The following is a 20,288-nucleotide window of genomic DNA, read 5'->3' as shown; positions in this document are numbered from 1 at the left end:
TTGGGAGAAACAGAGAACAAGATTGTCCAAATTTAAACTCATCGAGGAAGGAGTAAGGACTTCAAATCCCATCTTGAAGAAATGGTTTTATAAAGCACTGCTAGATAAGGTTGCAGCCACCCAATCTGCCCAACCTAAAGACAACTTGCAATTGCCAATACCTGACTCATTATCTCGTAAAAATAGAAAATAGTGGATTACGGAGCCAGCATCTGCGTAATTTTCTAATCATGGATTGAGTTACGACCAGCATTCCATGTTTGATAAGTATGTGATTACAGAGTGTACTTCATTCGGTATCTCCGAAGCCAATCTTCGCCCTTCTCATCATAATCCTGCCTACTAAAGGTTTGATAGGAGAATTGTGCAGTAGCAGCATAAGCGGCGGCACCTCTCCATGCATCAAGAATTGGATCTGATGCTCTGACCACTCTTATGGGCGACTCAAAGGGACGAATCTTCCGGATGCCATCTTCCAAGCGTTCAACAATACCGGGGAAGAGACAGTTCCCACCAGTCATAAGGACCGAACTGGTGATTCTGTCCTCTACTCCATTGCCCTTCAAAGGCAACCTCTGTATTGAGATCCCAGTCATCTCATCCAACCCTGCCTGGTCAATCCCTATCATGTTAGGCTGAAAAAGAATTTCAGGACACCGGAATCTTTCAACCCCAAGTATGATCTGGAAATCTTCCTTTGTTAGAGGACGGAAGCGTGGAATCTCCGCAATGGGCTGAAAGGAACTCGATTCTGACTTGGCAACAAATGTTGGATCAATATCCTGTCACGTTAATAAAACAACAAAAAACTACAAACTCAGCCTTATCCCAATTTAATAAACCAAGAGGTAAATAATGATCCATCCCTGAGAAGAACCACCCTGGACAACAAAAATTAATAATTGAAAATAGGAGTTGAGAATGCTAGGATGAAGACCTGACCTGGAGACGAGACGTGACACGAACAAGCTCAGCCTCATCCTCATCTTGTCCCTCGTCATCATCATCATTATCTTTGCTCATGAGTTTGTAGAGTTGCCAATCTTCATCCCTGACTCCAAAGGTATCCTCACCCTTCCCTCGATCAAATGCTGCTGTTGTCAAAAGGCGCATCCTTTCCTTTTGGGCAGCATTCAATCTCTCACCACGGCCAACAGCTCCAGAAGAATTCTGATTCCCATTTGTACGGCCCCCATTTGTCTTCAACCGCTTCCGCTGCTCAACTTTCTCAGAGAGTTCTCTGTGTTTTGCACGTAGTTGTTCCAAATAAAGCTCTGGGTTCTCTCTATATATTTCCAGAGGGCAGGTACAAATCAATCGAAAATAGTTAGGAGTCCATAAAGATGTGAGTTCATTTTTCTAACTAATATTTTGATAAAGCAACATCTTGATATGTAGAGGTCAGCATAAAAATCATGGTGGCCACTCCACAGTACCATGGTCCTTTGCCCTTGAGAAATGGATTCAATAATTAGAGATCAAAACTAACACAACTTGAAGGAAAAGTAATCCCTCCATCCCCCTAACTCTACTAAAGTATGCATTAAAATTCAGCAGAAGATAATATGTTCTCTTCTTACTGAAAGCCCATGAACCCAGTCAGTTATCTGCTAATTAAAATATTAAAGCCATTAACCCTTAGCATGATATGACATACAAACGCTTTTCCTCGTCTTGTTGATTTTGCCTTTCTCGTTGTTGTTCCTCCTCAAAGCGTTTCTGTTTAGCCCGCTGCCGCCCTTCAGATGTGGTCTTAAGAAATAACTGCTTCTTCTTCTCCTTCAGCTGCCAAATGATAAACACAATTCATCTAAGCGAAGGACGGTAGAGTTAAATAAACAACGATGTCAGCGCTAACAACAAAAATGGAAGTGACATTGAAGAAAAAGACACTCTACAGGGAAGGGTAACCATCAGAGCAAGAGCAAGATGCAAGCAAAAGCTGAGATAAGTTATTGATAGATGTGGAAATGACCTAGCAGATTTTTTTTCCCCTTTTTTTGGCTGGGTAATCAATATTATTTATGCAAAGCATTGAGCAACTTTGATTCCTCAGGCAATCTTGTCAGAAGTTTGGCTCAGAAGCATAAACTAGTGATGAATGTCCTGGTAGAAATGGGTAGATCTCTTGCTCTCACCAGAGTTTCCAGATCATCAATTCAGTAGTCAGACTGTTGCAGGACCATTCACCACTGACAAACCGGTTTTAGATCAAGGAATATTCATTAAAAAATTAATAAATGTTGACCAATGAATGACTGATCAAACCAGACAACTAGACCATGATACCGTATGCAAGAATTATTTAAAACATCCTTGAGACCAGATCTCAAGACCACCCACAAACTGAAGGGAGCCCTCACCATTGCACCTTTCATGGCTTCCAGGTCAGGTAAACAATATCTAGTCAATTTCCACATTTTTGTAGCAAACATTTGGACTGCCTGGACTGGACAGTCAAACCTCCAACCAGAGGGCCAGAGTTTCGTGTTTGGCCCAGTTATGAAAACATTACTGCTCACACAGTATTTATGAGTGTGATGGCAGAATCCTGTTCAAATTGGATCTTCCATAAGAAATGGCATTTTATAAGCAAGTCCTATCAAATATAACTGCAACGTCAGAGGAAGGGCAGAACAATCACAGCCATTTTTAAAAGAGCAAACCTGCTCTGGGGACAGCATATTGTCAGGAACATTGACAAGAGGAAACTTCTCAGCGTTTGAAGGCTCCAGTTTCTCCTCGAGCTCAACTTGCTCTCCCTTTGCCTTTCTTAGAGATTGTGTTACCTTAACAACAGCAGACTCAATTTCCTGCTTGGAGCCATAGCCAGTCTCGACCAGGAACGAGGGAACATCATCATCTTCCACGTTTTCAAGCTGCTGCAAAAGAAATTCCAGACCCTGCAATTCATTTTCCAGCTCCGTAATTCTAGAATATCTTTTTGCAGCAGCCATTTCTCTCAGCCGTTGACCTTGTTTCTCCTTTATGGCTGCCTTTCTTGCAATTTCTTCTTCTGATGGTGGCTCTTCAATTGGAGGCACCCAAGCAAGCTGCCAACGCCTTGTTTTCTCTTCAGCTTCCTTTTCCCCTTTCTGTCATGACATTGCAATATTTGAACTTCAGTCCATTAGAAGAATAAAACTAGGGAAGGAGAAAAAAAATTAATACCTGAAATATTCTAGCTTCAGAAGCATAGTCCCGAGCTACAAAACAGTGCTCCATCTTAAGCTCTTCAACCTTCTCCCATGTAATGCTAGATCTATTTGTGTAAATTTTAAAACATGAACATTAGCACAAATAAGGAAATAAAGCTCTCATATTCAGTCTAAACAGAACACAGAAATGGATCTGCTTACATGTGATTTGGGTGCTTAAGTGACAAAAGTTGCTTCAAGTAATCCGTGACATGGTATCCACCAACGTTAGTTCTGGAGCATGCTTCAAAAATGGGCTCACCACCCACAAACTGAACATGGGAGCAACATAAGTGATCAGAAAATGAGACTAGCCAAAAAACAATACCTTAGAGAGAAAGATCAAGCATAAAACAAAATTATGCATATACCTATGGATTTGGCCCCATAGAGTATGTTGTTATGCATATACCTAGAGTTTTGACCCCATAGTACATCTGTACATGTGGACTCTCATGCGTTTGAGGATGCTTATGTATCGAGAAGGTGCTACATAAAGTTAGGGAAAATCTTTAATATTTAAGACGGTTAAGTAATTACCAAAAGATTCAGGCTCCTCAAAAACCCTAAATGAAAGGATCAATCAGCTTCCAAGGGGAATTAGGGCATCACTTTTACTTAAATACAACCCACAACAAAATATATTTGTCTATTAAAAACAAATTGTAGGTATTAATTATAACAAAACACAATAGGGACTTATTCACGATGACAAGCCAACAAGTTGATGATTCTGTTGCCTGTATACAATTACACTGCTTGGGATCTGGGTATGCAGAACAGGTACAAGGAAGTCTCGAGGAGATTAATCCAGCTGACCCATATAAGAAAGTGTAAGACTTCAAGCCATTCTGACAATTTTGATAATGAAAGAGTAGTGGTTTTTTTTTGCCTTTGTTTTCTGTGAGATGCAGTAGTGTGTGAGATGCCCAATTGGTTAGTGAGAGACTGACCTGTGCCATAGGTGAGAGGCCTTGGTCATATTCCCCTAGCCCTCCTTTCTTCTCCTTCCTGCTTTTTTTTTTTTTTTTTTTTTCTTTGTTTCTATTTCATTATTGCTATAACCTTTGGCCTGTTGAGATTCGTAACTGCTACAATAGTATTATTACTTGCTCTTCATGAAGTGAAGTACCGAACCCATTAAGTAATTTAAGTTGGGATACGGCCTTCTTGTTGTTGTTCATGAAGTGAAGTGTTGATCTCATCAAGCCAGCACAAAGTGAAGCTACTGTTACATCATCCTTCACCAGCGGCACCTTTTCCATGGATATATTTTACAACAGATTTTCAGACCTCAACAACTACTATTATGGCCATCAGATTCAGATGTTGTTTTGAGGTTATAATCCTCCCTTTGAGGTCTTCCATCAACCTGAACTTCAGTCTTTTTCTAACGGTTAGATCTATTCTGTCCTAGTTTCTTATTTCAGAACCGTAGTGTAATCTCCACAGCTGCCTACATGAATTTGAAGAGTTATACTGCTGTTAGTAGCCTACTATTGATCTCTCTTTCAGTCACATCCCATGGCTAGATTGTGCCATAGGTGTTAAGTTACTAATCTCAGTCCTACAATCATAACTATTAATCTAGCCTTCATCTTGCTGTGACATTTGGAGGTTTAACACCATTGACCAAGCCTTATGATCAAACCAATTTTGGGTATTGATCTGTCCAATGGATTGTTAGTTCTGGTTAGTTTCTAAATCTGTTGCATACTTTCTATTTCTGTTCAACTTGTGATAGACATCGATCCAACACTTGGATCAGCACCAAATTCTAAGGTACTGTTCCCCAGACCATAGCTACCCTTTTGACCATACTTTGGGCATTGTCCGAACCTTGGTCATCTACCTACTGGGTCCACTTTGGTTGCTAGAATTTCTGACCTTCAGTCCTACTGTCGGATGGGTATAATACTTGCTGTTTAGTAAGTCAAGCCATATCAATTATCTTACTTTGATAGAAGTAGGGGAAGAGAGAGAGAGAGAGACCAACGCAAAGGGAATTTGCGGAGAAAAAACTGGGAAAACATAAGAGTCCTGGAATGAACAGCCCTTGGTACATACATCAACAAGTAGTAAAGTCAGGAGTCTTACAGGAATAACATGGCTTGTCGAAAATCCCGAGCTAATAGCAAGACCATCATTATTGCAAAGACCAAGTTCTTGGTTATACTTGTAGCTGAAAGCAGCATCAACACCAAATGCTATGATCTCATATGTAAAAGAAACACAATTAGAGGTACATTAGTATGAAGAAAACAAACAGGCTTAAAAACAAAACAAGGTTTTGCAAATAAAGACAGTACAGAGACCACACATCACCCAAAAGCAACAAACCCATTCTTCAATATACATAATAACAATACATCAGAAGTTTAAACTAGAAAATAGACCAATAACTTGTACCTACTGATGGTACTCCGTAAGTCTCAAAAAGAAGTTCTGCCATTTTGCTGCGAGACTGGACTGGATTGCATACACATTCTGTCATCAGGACAGGATGCTCAACCTGTTCTGCCCTCAAAATTGGCATACCAATAAAGTAAAGTCTTATTATTATGTAAGCCAAAATCAAACGATCAATTATATCATGTGCTGAAGACTCGAAGAAATGTATGGGACACAAGAAGCATGAATTTAACTACTTGTATATGTCTACATGTTCATGATTACTTTAGCTGGACCACATATGAACTAAACTTCTTTTCTTCTCTTCCCCCCCCCCCCCCCTTTTTTTTGTGTGAGTGTGTGTGTTGGGGTGGGGGGAGTTGGTCAAGGTGTTTTAAAATACATAATTCATTATGCTGGCAAGTAAGACCATTAGATGTGGTAGCCTGTGCATCACCATTTCCAAACTCAACATACAATCAAAGAGCAGATAAAGCAAGTTTTCAGAACACAAAGGCTTGCAGCATCCAGAAATTGCAACAAAAAGCACCTTATGAAAGTCTTACCCATTGTAAGTTTATACTTTTTCCACAAATATATATAAAGCAATGAGAGCACACTGATGATTACCTGAGATCCATCGGCACCCATTCGCTCAAACCCGAAATCAAGAATCTAGAAAATGCATTAAATGTTATATGAGATTACAGTATTAAGCAGAAAAGCCAGAACCTTTCTCTATTAAAAGCTCCTGAGTGAGATGTGAATCTTCACAGCATAACATTGAGTCTAGCCTATTGATAAAGTAATTCAGAGCCAAAGTTTTCACAAGTTATGGAGGCAAATAATAAATTAATGTATATAGGATTTTTTTTTTTGGGGGGGGGGGGGGGGTCTCTGCACAGTCCATATATTTGGCTTCTGTCCATGGCCATGGTTTTTGGCAACGTGGACAGATAATCTGGCCATTCAAATTATTGGTAAGGTTGGCTGTGCTCCAGATTAGCTATGTGTTGACCACATGGCCTGCCATGTATCGAACTTTTTCCTCCATTTCTAATGGTCCAACTGTTTTAAAAACTATTGACTTCACAATATTTTTTGAAAAGCTTCATTGTCCGAGTTAGCAATATGCATTAGGGTTGAAACTTACCAAATGACTAGAGGCTGACGTTGACAATGATTTCAAAAAAATTTCGATCCAGCTGAGCAGCCACATGGCAGGAAAACAAGGTCCATAAACAAAGCCCTATATGCATGGTCCATGGAGAGACCTATCCCCTCTAGGTTTTATAAGAAATCCGCAAATTCAATCTTCACAATTCGCAACCCCTCAATCCCCACCAAAAAATCTGCTACAAAAACATAAAATTTATTTGTTTCCCCCCTCCAAAAAAAAAAAAAAAAAAAAAAAAAAAAAAAAAAAAAGTAGACCTAGTGGTTGGTCATAGTACATTCTTGCATTTGTACCATTGTATATGCAGATTGGATTGGACAGTTTTCCACTGGAACCATTCTAGTCTTTAAGCAGTTTCCTTATTAAGGATTTCCACAATCTATGTTCTATCATATTTTCTCCATTTGTTAATTTGTTGCTTCCTCTGTGATATTTTTCCTTTTTTACATTTTCCTTTTTGGTTTTTGAGGCGTCAAAATTTCCATTATCATTATCTTGAAAAAGCTAAACATTTGAAGGTTTGTAAGCTGCAACCTCTTACAAAACCAGAAACATTTTTGCAAGAAACAAGTTCTAGTAGACTAGTAGTGATAGACGGGTAGTAGATTCCATCATTGACAGGTATCTCAGCTCTGGAATAAAGCAGCAGTTTAATTGAGCTTACATATTCCATTATTTCGAACTGATAAACAACATTGCTATCAAATGCTGAACGATATGATGAGCGAGTGCAATCGAAGTATCTCATCAATGCAGGATCATGATCACCAACAATTGTGACAGTTTCACCTGACACCACAAAGAACACAACCACTCAAAACCATTGTTAACACCACTATACAACAGCTACCCCAGACACAATATATTTCAGAGAAATAAAAGAGTCCAACCAGTACAAAGAAAGGATAGAGGAATATGAAAGTAAAACGAGTCCATAATCTAAACCATTACATGAGAACTAGCTTCCAGTTCTGATGGTTAAAGCCTTGAAATGCAAGACCATCTCAATTTTAATATTGTTATTTTCGTAAACAAAATTTACTATTCACAGAAAATCTCTTTTTTTTTTTTTCATTTATAGTAAGTCCAAAAATCACTATGTATAAATACAATTTCTACAACTTTTTAAATTAGTTTCTAATATGAGACAATGAGAGTTTAAGTTAATTGGGGCAAAATTGTCTGAGCCCCAATTAGTTTAGGATTTAGATCCATGTTTAACTTTCAAATTTTCAGCCATAATTGTAGTTGATTTGAGTTTGGCTAAAATAAGAAACGAATAATTTTTGTATATTTGGGCAAGGAATTAGTTCAATAAGATTTCCATGGACCAAAATAAGCAAGTTTATTTCTTTACCATACAACAACAACAACAAAGCCTTATCCCAACAAGTCTCTATTGTGTTTAAATAATTTCCTGCCATTATCCCATCAAATAATTAGTCAGCATTTAAAGTATCGGTCTGTATCGTACCGTATCGGCCGATACGATACAGACCAATACGATACATAGAATTTTTAAAACCCTTTTGTATCGATACGTATCTTGTGATACATACCGATATGCACCGATACACCACCGATACGATACGATACGCACCGATACGTACCAATACTCTATGGAAAATTTAAAATCAAAGTGAAATGTACGTTTCGATATGTATCGGTACGTATCGGCATGTATCAATACGTATCAGTGTATCGGTATGTATCGACCGATACACACCGATACGTACCGATAAGGTCATAAAATGGCCAAGATGGGTAATTTTTCAGAAAAACACAATTTTTTGAGGTGTTTTTGTTCCAAAGTTGGCGCCAACCATTTTTCTCTCTAACTAAAGTGGAAATCAAGGTTGGAAACAAGAATTTTACATTTATGGGACAACCATAAACCTTAGATTCTTATTGCGATACTCTCAATTTATTGTTTATGCATAATACATGTTATATATAGCTTTTTTTAACTATTTTTTTATGCAAAAGTGTATAAAAAAGTGTTTTTTATCCATTTATGTGGGTATTTGTAGTGTATCTTAACGTATCTCCGATACGATACGATACCCTCCAATACGTATTTTAATTTTGGCCGACCGATACCGATACTTTAATCCTTGGCTTAACTTGGATTCTCTATTACAAATTTCAAACTCTGCAACTGTATTTGGTAGATTCTGGATACATATGCCACTCAATCGTATCATATTTCCATCTGTTGCCATACATTAAAATTCTTCTCTAATCGGTTATTCCTCTCTCTTTTTTTTTTCTTTATATTGATGAGCAACCAGTGGAATGTCTAATCAATTAATTTTTATCTGCATATTTTCTCATAAGTCTCACCGTCAGTTAGGGCACCTATAGCAATCGACTGGTTCGGTTTAAGATTCAGATAAAGCTACACTAATTCTACCTTCTACTCTAGCCTAAGTTCATAATCCATGTTCTGGTTTGGCCCATAAACTGCAGGTTTGCCAACTGACCTGCATCAATATCGTATGAGAGCAAAGGATCAACTCCTAGTTTACTTCAGTGGCTTTTGATTCTTTTCCAGATAACTTTGATAAAATGAAAGAAACGCTCAGACAAGATCTTTGAGTTGACTTTGATACAACAACACATAGATTTGAAATCAATTTTTAGAACTGAATCGAGGGTTTAAATTGGATTGAGTCCCACCAACACTGTATCTCCTGAAGTAGAAGATACAAGTTCAGTCTGCAGAGATACTTCAATGAGAAGATAACAGGGGAGAAGAAGGAAAGTATACAGTTGACTTACTTCTTCCGAATCAAGAGGAGGAAGAAGTTCAAGTCAACAGAGATGCTAATTTTTTATCCTCATGTAGGAACATTGAGAGGGATCTACAACAACAAACATTGGAAAATCCTTGCACATCAAGTGTTTCTACAGGTCTTCAAACCTTGAGGTTGAGTTTTCTTCAACTGAGGAGCATGTCTATTACAATATCATTAATAAGTATTTTCTAGTGAACTCACTATTTAAGATTATAGTTATTACTAATTTTACTAACTTTTGTATAATATGAAGCTTACCATTCACACTATAGCCCATTTACTATTTACAGCAACTCCAAAATTACTGGTAAATATTACCATCCTTGGTGAATTTCCATTCCACGTCATCTTGTGCATTATAATTGTCCATTTCCAGTTTTAGTGGTATGGGATAAGTCAAAATTCTGCCACCCTAACAAACAGGCATCACTTATAATTTTTTAGCAATCAATTGGTTTGTACTCTGGTTTCAGTTCCAAATAAGTTGATTTACAGCCAGCTGTGCCTTTGTTTGACCTAAGGACCCTAATTCTAGGTTCTATTCCAGGCTGAATTCAAATTTCCTAGCTGAGCACATTACAAATTTTACCACATCGAACTGACAGGGTTTTTTATGCCATAAGGATTAAGGAAGCTAATGTTGCAGAACCAAGTCATCCGAGTGATACAGGGGGGGTCTTCTGGATTAGCCACATTTACAAAGGACTTGTCAACTGCAGCTCTATGCCCCACCTTAAATTGCAATTTCTCTCTACAAATAGAATCCATTACTAAGAATCTGATTTTCTTCAATATGGATGAAAAAGCGTTTCTTCCTTGCATGTGATCTGCTGTTTACCACAAGGCTATGCAGGCAGAAACTTGCCAAATGGAAAGGGCATGGCCTAGCGAAAACATGAACACTTTGGGCTAACCAACCACCTTCCCCTAATTATTCTTAAAACAAAAAAGATATCAGTGACACATCGGGTTTCTTCACCCCCCTTCTCTTGTAATTTTATTTTTGTATGATTATAAAAATAAAAATAAAAAGTCGTACCCGGTGCATGAGGCTTCCCGTCACTGGGGGGTCTGGGGAGGGTCATAATGCACGCAACCCTACCCCTGCTTCGTGGAGAGGTTGTTTCCTTACTCGAACCCATGACCATTAGGTCGCAATGGAGCAACCTAACCGTTGCTCCAAGGTCCACCCTCTTTTTATATGATTATGTTACGAAATAAAATTTATACTAGGTACAATAGATAATTGCTCAAAGTTAATAAGGTAAAATAATAGAGAAGTTTGCTATTATGCAAATAAATCTTCAGGGACTGACTTTCCCTTCTCCAAAATACATACATTTGACAGAAATCAATCCAACTGTAATCAGTTTCAACAGAACTATATAACATCAGGGACTCGATAATTGATATTTATTGGCCCCTTGAATCATAAATTGCATGAGGAAATCCAAAAAATTTTACTGAAATTACATTCTGTGATTTGGCTCTGTGTATTGGACAAAATCCCTACATTGCATCTGGTGGATTCAAAATTAACCCTTTATAAACAACCCAAAAACCACACTACAGGACCTTGATGTTGACCCTCTTTCCAGGACCAGTATTACAAATACATAGCTTCTAAAGCTGCAAGTGCAACCATAGCTCGAGGACAAGTAGGCTACAATGTGCTTTGATGGTGGTTGCAGCCAAAGAAAATACTTACGTAATGAGAAAATAGGGGATGTAAGTGTTTCTTATGACAGGAAAAGAAAATTCAATATAAAAAAGCAAAGTCAACTACAACCATAGCTGTAATAGCTGATCAAACACTGCACTGTCATAAAAAAGAATTACACAGAAATGAGCAGAGAATATGAAGCTTGTGCGGACTTACCATTGACAAAAATTCACAAGAAATGGATGTACAAGGAACAATGTTATAAGCATTTACTTGAGAGGTGATATCTTAGCTATCAGTGGCAAATATAAAGGTAGGTCATAAAGCAGAAACCCAGATACCTGAGTACTTGGAAATTTTCCGTCAACCGCATGCGAAGCAATAAATTTCACAGAAGAAGAAAGTAAACGGAGGATAAGTGAGGGCGTACCAGTTGTTTTGTGGCGAGGCCTCTGAACGACGTTTCGGAAAGTAAGGCGAGGATCATATTCTCCCGCCCACCTAAACCAGGGTTGAGAAAGATTGAATGATCAGGACCATATAGCGAAAGAAGGAATGCAGATACAAAATTATAAATGAGACAAGAATTAGGGTTTTCTACTTCAATTTTTTCCAATTTACCCAATTCGGAAGTTGGAACCGCCATTGTCGATGACGATAGGGCAGCTAGTCGGGAATTTCTTGTAATCAGATTGCCGCGATGGTCGTGTGATGTAAGGCATTCTCAGATTCACTCGACGATTACAGCCAAAACCTTTCAGAGCTCGCGTCCCTTCGCCTCGCTCTCTGTGGCACCCTAACCCGGCTTGCACATTTGATCTAAAGGTAGTTGCATGACCGTTCTTGACTTCCAGTGCATTCCTCTTCCTTCTCAGTGTGTGTCACTCTTTAGCTCCTCCTTACTCCGCATATAAGCGGGTCGGGCGACGCACGTCCCGCCGCGACAAGCATCCGAGGCACTAGGGCTAAGGTCGTAACTTACAAGTTTAGCCCGGCGAGTCTTCCGGCAGGGTTTGATGAGCTGGACTTTTCAACTTATCACTTGGGTCGGGTTGCGCATGGCCTATACACATTTTCAGGTCTGATGGTAAGCCCAGGCCGCGTCTGGGCTGAGTCCTTGGGTTGGGCCTTGGCGGGCCATGGATTAAAAATTATTTTATTTTAATATTTTAAATATATATAAGTGTGTAGGTTAATTTTACCTTTTATTTTTATGAAAAAAAATAGCATAAAATGACAAAAGAGAGCTAAGTCTTAACGTGCTGGTCTAAGATATCCCAAACCAATCTTAGGTTCAACTAGGCTGAGCCAAAACCAACTCAACCTGACACTATTGCTCCACGATGAGGCACTGAATAGTTTTACTTCCACTCGTAGTTTTTAAAAGCAGACTAATGGTTGAAATAAAAAGGTTTTGATTTTTTTGTTAAATAAATAAAGGATGATATTGTGTAGGATTCATGTAATCAACACCATTTAGTTAGAATAAAACTGAGTTGTATAAATTTTTTATATTCAAAAAAAAAATAATGTGATTCTAATCGAAAGTAATCCAAGGCCTAATCTCACACACTCTTGACCACCCAGGCACCCCCTTAGAGCATGATGAGAAAGTAACTCAATTCTTTTGAAAGTTGCAGACCCATGATCATATAAAAATTTTAGATAATTGAATACTATTAGCAACGTATACATGTCTTTTCCATCCTAAGAATTATTGTTCTTGCTTACTTTCCTTTTTTTTTTTTTTTTGGTAAAATCTTGCTTACTCTTATTAACCCATGTTTACCAAAAATAAAAAATAAAGTTGACCCATCACTTTGCTTATAAGTACCAAAGCTGGAGAGATTACATAAACTTAGAAAGGGGTTTTAGGTTTTCTTCTGTCCTCTTCACCCCTATCTTAATCATTTAAGTCTCCAACAAAGCGAAACCCCACTAAACCAACTTGTTATATAGTCTTTTTCATCCCTTACAGTCTCCCAACAAGTCTTCTTATCTAGCTATAATGAATGAAATAGAGATTGGGTGCCTTGGTTTGGGTGTAAGAGGCAGCCAATATGACTTCTTGTGCTTCTGCATTCACCTCTTTCGAGTTCCTTGTGCTATGGCTGCTGCTACAGCACCATTTGCCATGATCCTCTTCCCTGAGACACACCTAGCATCTCATAAGTTGTCATCAATCGTGGTTAACTATTGAATATGTGTTCACAACCATTAGTGAATTCCCACGACAATCTTAATCCTTTGTTAATATGATATGTTTTATCCCGCACCCACACCATTGTGTTTATGAAAACTCGAAAATCAACAATTGTAGGTTACTTTTTTCAGCTTGATGACTCAGCTTTATTTCTCTCTCGTACCTTGATCATATGCATTTCATATTAATTATACTATTTTTTTCGCATTACCATTGGTATGACATGGGAGATTCTCCTACAATCATACTGTGGGAATCCCCTTTTAAGAAAAAGGGAAAAATTATATCTTGAGGAGATCGCCATAATTGTCTCATCTCCTTATTCAAACAAACAATCAATAGCCTAAGCGCCTGAATATATAAATAATATAGAACCCCCTCCTTAGAAAAAAAAAAAGCATCAATAAATGAATTATCCTATATTGATATAATTGCAAATTAAAGTATGAGATGTCTTTCCAACAACATAAAAAAGAAAAAAAGTTTTTCCAGCATTCTTTAGTGCTTTGGTCATTGAGTCATTAATATGTGCGGTTCTGTCCATATGATTGGCTAGCCATGAATTCTTTCTCCCATTAAAAAACAATCACTTTTGTATCTTGCAATCTATTCTTCAATTTGAGTCTCGCTGGAGTTTTAGTTGACTTAGTTTACTTGAAACATTTGTAGAAAAAACAACGGTAGTATCAATAGTTTCATCACCACCATGAGCCAAATACAAATGTTAACAAAGGAAGAAGCAAAGGTAGCTACTAAAGAAGTTGCATATTAGAATGCATATCCATATCTAGTACAGATCAAAGTGAGCCTACCAGAGATTGATTTTGAGATCAAGCAACTTCTCCACTTGAAGAACCTTATAGAGCAAATATGTTGTTTTATTAGCACTGATGACTGAGAAGTTGTTGCCTAAATCTCAAGTGTTTAAATTAAGAAATATTTGTTAAAGTTAATGTAACTAATGAAATTTACTTTTGTGTGCATATAAATTTGTTTTTTTTTTGTTGGTAAAATTTGTAAATAAATTATAATTAGTATGATATTTTTTACTAAGATGTTAAATGCTTTGTTATGTTAACTCAAATTCACCATACGCAAATGAAATGAAGTAAAGAAGATATGGCCACGTAGTCGCTATTATCCGCAAAGAGGTATAATTAATAGAGGAGGGGATGAATTATAGATTGTGACATGAAATGTGTATAAAAGGGGAAATGATACCAAATAAAGGCTTAGCCACTTAGAGTATATATAAAGCCATTGAGTGTATATGTAAGCCCAATAATATAGAGTCGGACATTATAGATATTTTCTCCTCCACTTTTAGAAATCTGTGTCTAGTCCTATGATTGGTGTTTACATTAACTTACCAAAAGTAGCTTGACGGCATAGCAAACCCTCTAATTATGAAAAATTAAACCAGATCAAACCAAACTAACTGCTTAATAATATGGAGTGCGACATAATGGCGGTAACGTTACCTCATGAAAATGATAGGTTCCAAATCTCAAACTTCACTTTAAATGTGTTTTAACATGCGCCATACAACTCCATACACATTTTATGGGCATCCTTTACTTTCCTAGCATCCAAAGCTATGGTTGGCAGGGTCCACTAAAGGTTATCCTATTATCCTATTTGTTTGCATAATGCATTAATGTGCTATAGCAAATTGAGACCAAACTGATAGCAAATCACTAAGAGAAACCAATGAAAAATCGAAAACCTAATCGAAACTAACGCACCCTTGTTAGTTCTTGGTTTCACTCATTATCACATCAAAACCGGTCCAAACCGATGGATTGATACCCCTACCATTTATTTAAGTCAAATCAAATTGAATAAAATGTAACTCGATTAATTAAATTGAATAAATCATATATATTTGATAGATTGTGTGAAATTATCTACATATATATATATATACATATATATATATATATATTTTTTTTTTTTTGGTGTAAGAAAGTTTTAATTTTCTTTTCAACTTTATTTGTCTCAATAAATTATTTATACTTAAATCCCAATTTATTTAATTCAACAGGTTATTTCTACAAAAATCGATTTGCCAAGACTATATAGGAACTGAATAAAATTGAATCCATTCAACTCGGTTCCAAAACCAAATCCAGAATTAGACCCTAATGATTGACACCCAGCTTCCTTTTTTTTTTTTTTCTTTTTCTCGGGTAAGATTGACAGATTAAGGGTTGACACCCTACTTTTAAAGGGGAAATTTAAAAATTAATTACATAATTTATCATATTGTTAATATGATAATGGAGAAGAGGAGAGGAGTGGTCAAGATTCGAACGACGGTGGGAACCCTCCTCTTTGTCTTTGGTGTGAGTTGTGAAAAAGGAGTTCCCGCGCTTTTAACCAACTCGAATTTGGCGCCAGCCAAGCCAACGTTTGAAAGAAGCGGTGGAACGTGGGCCAAGTGTCGAGCGCACGTAGACGAAGGGCCATAAAGTGCCAACACGTAGACAAAAGACTTGCCGAGTTGCAATTGGTTGGCTCCACTAAAGCCATCTCACGAAACGAGTGACGAACTCACGAACCTCTATCGTGCGATTCGTGCCTCGTGGGAGCTTAAAAAGACATCTTTCTAACCACTTATAGCAGCTTCCGGAAGACGCCACGCCACAACTTCTCCACCCCTCGTCTCGTCCCTGCATATACCCCTTTCAGTTTCGTCTCCTTTCGTCTCCCTTTTGTTCAAATTAAGTCCAAATCCAGCCTATCTTCGTCTTCGTTTTCTCCATTAGCTTCACTTTTCGGTGCTTTCTCTGTTCAGAAAGTACGAAAGTCTTCAGTTCCGGTCTTTTTCTGTAGTAGAGAGAGAGAGAGAGAGAGAGAGAGAGAGAGAGAGAGAGAGAGAGAGATGGAGATGGATGAGGAAATGGGGAGAATAGAAGATGGATGCCAGACGCCGAAGCGTGGAGAGTGTCGGATCCCGGTGGCTTCAGTGTGCCCGCCGCCTCCAAAGAAGAAACCTGTTTATGGGAAGAACAGAGACCCGCCCAAGAATGGATACTTCAACTCACCTGATCTTGAGCTTTTCTTTGCCATGGCTCCACGACGGGAAGCTTACGGGTAGCCAACTGCAAAGGGAACAGGAATCAGACTTCCATTTTTTTTCAGTTGATTCTGTAACATATTTAGTCTATTAACCCTGTTTCTTGCTTCCTGGGAAGAACAATGATGGTGTAAGTTTACCTTCTTTTTTTTTTTTAATTCAGGGACGGAATATATTCCTTGGCACTTTTATTTCCTCCTGGATGGCTGGAACCTGCCGGCCTTATCTGGCATTTCGCCTTTAACTTTTCTTTTCTCTAAACTAATTGAGATAAACTATGTTGCTTTCCTCTCTTTTTTTATGTGTTTTTCAACTGAACTCGAAAGCGTCTATAAACGCAGGAACAGAGGCCATGAATGCAGAGTGCTCCGATTTTTTTGTTTTGAATTTTCTCCCTCTTTGATTTTGTTCCCAATTATATTCCCACCTTTTTAGTTGCTAAGCATAGAAGGGGTAACACAGAGGCGTCTCTGCTTTAATTGCAGATAGATTTTGGTTTAGCAAACAAAGACGACCATTTTGTGTAATCATTCACACCCACTAATTATCGTGGCAGTGAGGGCAAGTAATCCGAACAATAATTAATATGGTGCAGAGATAGTAGTCAGTAGAGGTAATCGAACAAAGGCAAGGGTTGACGAACTCGTCTGGGAAGAATAATGGAGAAGTGGAGAGAGGACCCTGCAACCGCTCTGGAGGTCTTGCAGCAATTAATGAACATTTTTTTAATACGAGTCACCGACTTTCGCTGTGTCCAGGTGGGTCGGTGCAGGGTCCTAGATCGAGTCCGGAGTCCGTAATCCGAAGTCCGCTCCCGCAGGCGAATCCGAGGTTGTGCCATTTTAGAAGGAATAGAATTATTTTGGCATTTCCGATTGAGTCCCGAAGTCCGAGTCCACTTGTAGAAATTAGGAAACATGAATAAATGTCAGAGCCGAACAGTTAATTACACCTCTAGGCCCATGTCCAGGCCCAATGAACTGGAACAAGTCCAGTTTGTCAGGAATATTCTCTTTCTTTAATCCTAACTGGGCCCGCAGTCTGTTCTATTATTATTATTATTATTTTTTTTTCGTCTATTCTAATCAAGGGTTTGTATACCAACTAGAGAGGGAAAAGGCCTATAGATCTTGATCGGACAGAAATAACCTTGGTTTTTATTTAGCTTTGTGTTTTTTTAAAACCTTCTAATAAAGTATTTGTAATTTATTTTTGAAAATAGTATTTTTTTTTTTTTTTTTATGATCTAAGCGAAGGATGACTTTAAATCCAGGTTTCACACCAAACAATAGATTTCCGGACCTTATCATTGGTCTAGAGATTAATTTATATATATTTGTAGAACAATGTGATGTTGCTAGGAACCTCATATAGTCGGTGGAGATGTCCCTTTTCTGTGTGGTTTTTCAAATGAGAGAGAAAAAAAAAAAGAAGAAAGAATTAAAATCAACAAATTTGGCATAAAAAGAATCCTATGCATAAATAATTGAGGGTACTTCATTAGCACTTCCCACACTCTATCTCTCTCCTTGAAGCATCAAGAGGCATTTTAGCCCTAGAAAGAGAGACAGAGAGGGGGACGGGTTAGTGAGAACATTTTTTTTCTCATACTTAATAGTATTTTACTCTTAATAGAGAAAAGAAATGTCATTTCACATGGGGGAGAGATAGAACTATGCAAACAATTTCATTGGCCATGCTCCTGGATAAAGGATGCTTTTTATAAGTTTCTTTATAGTCTACACCAACAGGCATAGAAGGTCTCTCTGAACATGACTTAAATTTTTTCCTTCTGGATGGTGATGTGAAAATTTTAATCATAAGTATATCTAAATTTTTTACGACTCGTCTAAGCATGCTAAGAAAGCCGGAGTGCATTAGCTTGCACTTTTGTTTTTTTTTGCTGGCCTATTGTCTACTTTGCCTTTAGATAACAAAAACTGTTCATCCTTTAGGTTGCCAAATTACGACGAGAGTTTAGCCTTTTGAAGTGCCAAAACTATAGGACGATTGGGCCAGGTTGAGTTAGAAAGGCTTTGATGACTCAAGGTTCATATTAGGGATAGGAGAGGATTCTAATCATGAGGATAACACTAAATTTTGTAGACCAATATATATATATATATATATATTATACACTAAATTTCAAACTACTTGACACACCATCCCATATGTATCCTTACCACACCTATAAATTTTAATGTTTTTTTCACAAGGATATATGACTAAATTTGACTTTAAGTCAATGATTAAAGGAAATGCCCTCCATAAGGTTATGTGACTAAATTTGGATGTAAGGTCAATGATAAAAAAGGCAAATGCTCTCCATGTTCCCTTCCAAAATGTGAACATTGTCAACTTGGTTTGATCAGCCCTGCCCAATTTTGTTCCGAGGCCCAATAGGCAAGGCCTGAAATAACCATTTTTGGGCTTATAGATTAGGCAAGAAATGCTTTGGCCTGAAAGCTATGGGTCTGTCTTGGACTCTTGGGCCAAGACTCAACCGACGGGGCTGACCCAACCCATTGACAACAAATATTAAGGGTGGAATTGGAGACGGTATAACCCAGAGATTCGGGCAAGATGGGCTGCAAATTGCCCGCCCACACAATCTTTTGGGTTGTGAATTAATGGGACCATCCTTTAAAGGTTAATGATCCAATAGTCCTTTAAAGTTTAAAACAGTGCCACATGGTTCTACACCCTTGGGTTACTCTCTATTTTGAAAAGAATTCTTTTAAGAATGAAATCTTTTTAGATACTTCAACATCATTGTACCCATTCTAATGTTTAATGCCTTCTTGACTAAATTTAAAGTTAATTGATACTTTTGTACTAAAAGATTTTTCATATATCCCCCACATTAAAAGCGACAAAAAGAGTTTGTCTCTCCGATCATCATGACTCACCGAGTCACGATCACAAGCGAGTTAAATCTTATGTTTTTTTTTTTTTTTTTTGGGGTGATAAAGTTAAAGTCTTATAGACAACTATGTTGTTAGTGTCCTCCAAAATTTCTTTAGTCCCTACTATATTGGACCCAAGCCCAAACCTCAAGAAAAGAGGTCATTCAAAGACCAAAATGAGGGTAGGACATGGCCCATTTAGAAAATAGAGTGGGCACAAATATTAAAAGCCTTACATGTGAAAAGGAGCAAAATTCCAAACTTAATAGCTTCTTTACGTAAAAGTCAAATTTCAAGTTCCATTTATAGAGACTTAATTTTTTTTTTTTTTTTTTCTCTCTCTATAAATAAAAATAAAAAGGAAAATCCTTTCACATGAACCCTTTTTCTAGCTTTTGCTAGTTAAAGTAGGATTTGAATGATTTGTGGGGTTAAAAAAAAAAAAAGGGGATCCAAAGGGTTCATTCATCCCAAATTTTAAATCACATGAATCAAATTGATCACTATCGACCTTAGATTGTATGCTTTTATCTCGGATTGAATTCCTCAATGACACAACAAGGCATCTTATGCACATTTAATGATTAGAAACATTCAAGCAAGGAGTCCAACATGGTCGCACACATTCTAAAGTGTTTATGAACGTTAGATACGTCTAGACACCCTATTGCTCGATGAAAGATGCAAGTCCTTTTATCTCTAAACTTTTTTTTTTTTTTTGGGTGCAATTCTAGGAGGATTGTGGTAATGTGGAGCATTAGGTGGGCTAGGTGCACACTACTACACAACAACGACAACAGTTCTACAACCAAAACAAAAAGATGATGAGATGAATTCTTACAAGCAAAGCAAAGCAAAGCAAAGCAACATGGAA

The 20,288-nt window shown here is 37.6% G+C and overlaps 1 protein-coding gene across 3 annotated transcripts; it reads right to left on the bottom strand.

Moving 5' to 3' along the window:
- Nucleotides 1-12,178, bottom strand: LOC122087046 (actin-related protein 5). Of its 3 annotated transcripts, XM_042656018.1 has the most exons (12): nucleotides 11,848-12,177; nucleotides 11,657-11,727; nucleotides 7,430-7,554; nucleotides 6,219-6,263; nucleotides 5,607-5,709; nucleotides 5,295-5,404; nucleotides 3,360-3,469; nucleotides 3,172-3,262; nucleotides 2,667-3,095; nucleotides 1,658-1,785; nucleotides 943-1,285; nucleotides 1-782 (listed from the first exon to the last, which is right to left on the bottom strand). In XM_042656018.1, exons 1-12 carry the CDS (start codon nucleotides 11,946-11,948, stop codon nucleotides 276-278), a joined length of 2,163 nt encoding a protein of 720 aa, XP_042511952.1. In that variant the 5' UTR covers nucleotides 11,949-12,177; the 3' UTR covers nucleotides 1-275. The 3 variants fall into 3 exon arrangements, with proteins under 3 accessions (XP_042511952.1, XP_042511953.1, XP_042511954.1); XM_042656019.1 differs by lacking the exon at nucleotides 6,219-6,263 and having other exon boundaries at nucleotides 11,848-12,178; XM_042656020.1 differs by lacking the exons at nucleotides 11,657-11,727; nucleotides 11,848-12,177 and having other exon boundaries at nucleotides 5,607-5,714; nucleotides 7,430-7,512.
- Nucleotides 12,179-20,288: the final 8,110 nt, after the last annotated feature.

This window comes from Macadamia integrifolia, chromosome 8, assembly GCF_013358625.1.
Source record: "Macadamia integrifolia cultivar HAES 741 chromosome 8, SCU_Mint_v3, whole genome shotgun sequence".
In the NCBI taxonomy this organism is placed as follows: Eukaryota; Viridiplantae; Streptophyta; class Magnoliopsida; order Proteales; family Proteaceae; genus Macadamia; species Macadamia integrifolia.
This window is presented reverse-complemented; position numbering and strand designations above follow the sequence as displayed.

What these genes read in the sequence shown, in the direction of transcription:
- LOC122087046 (XM_042656018.1), bottom strand. Translation starts at nt 11,948, where the DNA reads ATGCCTTACATCACACGACCATCGCGGCAATCTGATTACAAGAAATTC. An exon ending in TTACGGAGTACCATCAGTAG is followed by an intron (nt 5,405 to 5,606) that starts GTACAAGTTATT and finishes ATGAGATCATAG; the next exon opens with CATTTGGTGTTGATGCTGCT. An exon ending in GTGTCACGTCTCGTCTCCAG is followed by an intron (nt 783 to 942) that starts GTCAGGTCTTCA and finishes TTAACGTGACAG; the next exon opens with GATATTGATCCAACATTTGT.